The sequence below is a fragment of the Boleophthalmus pectinirostris genome, unplaced genomic scaffold (assembly GCF_026225935.1).
Source record: "Boleophthalmus pectinirostris isolate CB_2022bp ecotype Guang Dong unplaced genomic scaffold, ASM2622593v1 HiC_scaffold_2, whole genome shotgun sequence".
Classification (NCBI taxonomy): domain Eukaryota; kingdom Metazoa; phylum Chordata; class Actinopteri; order Gobiiformes; family Gobiidae; genus Boleophthalmus; species Boleophthalmus pectinirostris.
The window spans coordinates 42979618-42984534 of record NW_026571152.1 but is presented as its reverse complement, the minus strand read 5'-3'; the positions used below and the strand labels follow the sequence as shown (position 1 = coordinate 42984534).

At 44.3% G+C, this 4917-nt stretch overlaps 1 protein-coding gene across 1 annotated transcript in view; it reads right to left on the bottom strand.

Moving 5' to 3' along the window:
- Positions 1-1925: 1925 nt before the first annotated feature.
- itpr2 (inositol 1,4,5-trisphosphate receptor, type 2) overlaps positions 1926-4917 on the bottom strand; it is a 246649-nt gene continuing 243657 nt past the window's right edge. Inside the window, 1 exon segment of the mRNA XM_055155239.1 lies at positions 1926-3475. Coding sequence (XP_055011214.1) covers positions 3398-3475 — 78 coding nt within the window. The 3' untranslated portion in view covers positions 1926-3397.

Below are 4917 nucleotides of genomic sequence, written 5' to 3'. Positions count from 1 at the left end.
GACGTCTGAGAATGACTGTATTTGCTCCTCTGACTTCGACATCTTTTTAATGTGTTGCGGCTTTTGCATTTGTGTTGCGGCTTTTTAATGTGTTGCGGCTTTTGCATTTGTGTTGCGGCTTTTGCGGCTTTTTTTGTGTTGCGGGCTTTTGCATTTGTGTTGCGGCTTTTGCATTTGTGTTGCGGCTTTTTAATGTGTTGCGGCTTTTGCATTTGTGTTGCGGCTTTTTAATGTGTTGCGGCTTTTTAATGTTGTTGCGCTGCTTTTGCATTTGTGTTGCTGCTTTTGCATTTGTGTTGCTGGCTTTTGCATTTGTGTTGCGGCTTTTGCATTTGTGTTGCGGCTTTTTTAATGTGTTGCTTGCTTGTTGCGGCTTTTGCATTTGTGTGCGGCTTTTTAATGTGTTGCGGCTTTTTGCATTTGTGTTGCTTTTGCATTTGTGTTGCGGCTTTTGCATTTTGTTTGCGGCTTTTGCTTTGTGTTGCGGCTTTTTTTATGTGTTGTGGCTGTTGCATTTGTGTTGCGGCTTTTTAATGTGTTGCGGCTTTTGCATTTGTGTTGCTGGTTTTGCATTTGTGTTGCGGCTTTTGCATTTGTGTTGCGGCTTTTTAATGTGGCTGTTGCATTTGTGTTGCGGCTTTTTAATGTGTTGCATGTGTTGCGGCTTTTGCATTTGTGTTACGGCTTTTTAATGTGTTGCGGCCTTTGCATTTGTGTTGCGGCTTTTGCGTTTGTGTTGCGGCTTTTTAATGTGTTGCAGCTTTTGCGTTTGTGTTGCTACTTTTGCGTTTTGTGTCGCGGCTTTTTAATGTGTTGCGGCTTTTGCATTTGTGTTGCGGCTTTTTAATGTGTTGCGGCTTTTGCATTTGTGTTGCGGCTTTTGCATTTGTGTTGCGGCTTTTTAATGTGTTGCGGCTTTTGCATTTGTGTTGCGGCTTTTTAATGTGTTGCGGCTTTTTAATGTGTTGCGGCTTTTTAATGTGTTGCGGCTTTTTAATGTGTTGCGGCTTTTTAATGTGTTGCGGCTTTTTAATGTGTTGTGTTGCTTTTGTGTTGCGGCTTTTTATGTGTTGCGGCTTTTATGTGTTGCGGGCTTTTGCATTTGTGTTGCGCTTTTGTTGCGGCTTTTAATGTGTTGCGGCTTTTGCATTTGTGTTGCGGTGGCTTTTTAATGTGTTTGCGGCTTTTAATGTGTTGCGGCTTTTAATGTGTTTGCGGCTTTTTAATGTGTTGCGGCTTTTTAATGTGTTGCAGCTTTTTTAATGTGTTGCGGCTTTATAATGTGTTGCGGCTTTTGCATTGTGTTGCGCTTTTGCATTTGTGTTTGCGGCTTTTTAATGTGTTGCGGCTTTTGCATTTGTGTTGCGGCTTTTTAATGTGTTGCGGCTTTTTAATGTGTTGCGGCTTTTTAATATGTTGCGGCGTTTGTATTAAAATAGAGTCCCGCGGTCATTTCTGTTGTGGCTTTTTAGTTGTGTTGTCGCATTTGTATTTGTTGCGCCGTTTGCGTTTGTTGTGACCCACTCGGCTTCCGTAGGTCGTGACGTTTGTAAAGCTCCGAATCCCGAAGAAAGAAGAACAATAACGTCACCAAACATTCTCTTTGTTCCGGCTTTAAATCCTCGGGGATCTCGGGAATGTCTGGCTCTTCTCTGATTGGCTGGAGCCTGAACTCGCTCTTCTGGGATTTTTGCGAATCGTTTAGTGTTTTCTGATTCCTGAACTAGTGAGAGAAATGAAATTGAGCGAAGAAAAACGTCACAGAAACATCACGAGACGAGGAAAACAAACTCTTGATTTGAAAAAAAAATCTAAAAACTTACATTTTCAGGAGCCTGTGGTCACGTCGAGCGTTCGGAGTTTGATTTTCAGAAAAAGATGAATTTTGAGACACTTTTGACTTAAAAACGGCAAAAAGACACAAGTTTAAAAGCGATTCATGTTATAAATTTATTACTTTTGACAAGATAAAACACTTTCTATACACATTTCCACATGTTCAGGCGCGTTCGGCCCGACACGTCTGAAACTGCATAAAGTACAATCGAGGGCTGAAATTTAAGACGAGAAGAAAAACAAAAAACAAAAACCAAAAAGGCACGACGACATTCAGACCGATTCAAGCGCAAAATATGAGATCTGGAAATAAAAGATTCAAGTAAAAAGCCGTTATTTCTTCACATTAATAGACAGGAGTAAAAACACGAGTGAAATGGTGCAGTGACGGCGTCGTTAACGAGGGACGGCGAGAATAAACCCCAAAGCCGAGTTAAACCTTCCAGAATAAACCCTGGTTTAAAAAGTGCACGGTCAGCAGATATGAGGTGTACCGTTAAAAAAACAAACAAAAAACAAACAGAGAGAACGGGAAGCAGCGATTCTCTCCACACGAACACAATCCAGTTTAAAAACTACAGAAATATATAACACAAGGACCAGGACTGGACCGGGACTGGACCAGGACTGGACCAGGACTGGACCAGGACTGGACCAGGACTGGACCGGGACTGGACCAGGACTGGACCAGGACTGGACCAGGACTAAACATGGGCCAGAGTAGACCAAGACTAATCCAGGTTTAGGACAAAACTAAAATCTTGATTAGATCAAAACTAAACCAGGACTAGACCAGGAATAAACCAGGCCTAGACCCAAACTAAACCAGGATTAGAACAGGACTAAACATGGACCAGAGTAGACCAAGACTAAACTAGTATTAGAGCAGGACTAAACTAGACCTAGACCAAGACTAAACCAAGATTAGACCAAGACTAAATCAGGAAGAGGCCAGGACTAAACCTGGACCAGAGTAGCCAAGACTAAACCAGGATTAGACCAGGAAGAAACATGGACTAGACCAAGATTAAACCAGGCCAACACCAAGACTAAAACCAAACCAGGATTAGACCAAGACTAACCTAGGAAAAGACCAAGACTAAACCTGGGTTAGACCAGGACTAAACAAGGATTAGGCCAGGAAGAAACATGGACTAGACCAGGACTAAACCAAGCCTAGACCCAGACTAAACCAGGATTAGATCAGGACAAAACATTGACTAGAGTAAACCAAGATTAAACTTGGATTAGAATAAGACTAAACCAGGCCTAGACTTGGACTAAACCAGGCCTAGACTTGGACTAAACCAGGCCTAGACTTGGACTAAACCAGTCCTGGACCAGGCTGAGTCCCTCTCTTGCCCGTCCAGAGGCACTCGTGGTTAAATGTTCCACACGGTCGTTGCATAACTCTGACTCTGAACACAAAGGACGTCTGACAGGAGCGCTGGCAGGTGAGTGACAGGTGCACCGGTACAGACAGGAGCAGAGTGTTTGTGGCGGCGGCGGGTGCAGGGCGTCACGTGGAGCGTCGCCCTCGGGTGGCGGCGGGCGTCCGGGCTCAGTGAGACGGGATGTGGTGGTTCGACTGAGAACCTAAAAAACCCAAACGCTGCTTGTTCTTCCTCTGCTCGGTCATCTGTCAATCAAACACAAAGACAAACACAAAGACAGGGTTAAAAACCAGGACTAAACCAGGTCTAAACCAGGACTAAACCAGGACTAAACCAGGACTGAACCAGGACTAAACCAGGACTAAACAGGACTAAACCAGGACTAAACCAGACTAAACCAGGACTAAAAAACCAGGACTAAACCAGGACTAAACCAGGACTGAACCAGGACTAAACCAGGACTAAACCAGGTCTAAACCAGGACTAAACCAGGACTCTAAACCAGGACTAAACCAGGACTGAACCAGGACTGAACCAGGACTGAACCAGGACTGAACCAGGACTGAACCAGGACTAAACCAGGACTAAACCAGGACTAAACCAGGACTAAACCAGGACTAAACCAGGACTGAACCAGACTAAACCAGGACTGAACCAGGACTAAACCAGGACTGAACCAGGACTAAACAGGACTGAACCAGGACTAAACCAGGACTAAACCAGGACTAAACCAGGACTGAACCAGGACTAAACCAGGACTAACCAGGACTGAACCAGGTCTAAACCAGGACTAAACCAGGACTAAACCAGGACTAAACCAGGACTAAACCAGGACTAAACCAGGACTAAACCAGGACTAAACCAGGACTAAACCAGGACTAAACCAGGACTAAACCAGGACTAAACCAGGACTAAACCAGGAACTAAACCAGGACTAAACCAGGACTAAACCAGGACTAAACCAGGAACCAAACCAGGACTAAACCAGGACTAAACCAGGACTAAACCAGGACTAAACCAGGTCTAAACCAGGACTAAACCAGGACTAAACCAGGACTAAACCAGGTCTAAACCAGGACTAAACCAGGACTAAACCAGGTCTAAACCAGGTCTAAACCAGGACTAAACCAGGACTAAACCAGGTCTAAACCAGGTCTAAACCAGGTCTAAACCAGGACTAAACCAGGTCTAAACCAGGACTAAACCAGGACTAAACCAGGGTCTAAACCAGGTCTAAACCAGGACTAAACCAGGTCTAAACCAGGACTAAACCAGGACTAAACCAGGTCTAACCAGGACTAAACCAGGTCTAAACCAGGACTAAACCAGGTCTAAACCAGGACTAAACCAGGACTAAACCAGGACTAAACCAGGACTAAACCAGGACTAAACCAGGGACTAAACCAGGACTAAACCAGGTCTAAACCAGGACTAAACCAGGTCTAAACCAGGACTAAACCAGGTCTAAACCAAGACTAAACCAGGTATAAAAAAGGACTAAACCAGGACTAAACCAGAACTAAACCAGGACTAAAACAGGCCGCACACGTTTTAAAGACTGCAGTTAAATCTGATGCCTGTGTGTGTGTTTGTGTGTGTGTGTGTGTGTGTGTGTGTGTGTGTGTGTGTTGTGTGTGTGTGTGTGTGTGTGTGTGTTGTGTGTGTGTTTGTGTGTTTGTGTGTGTTG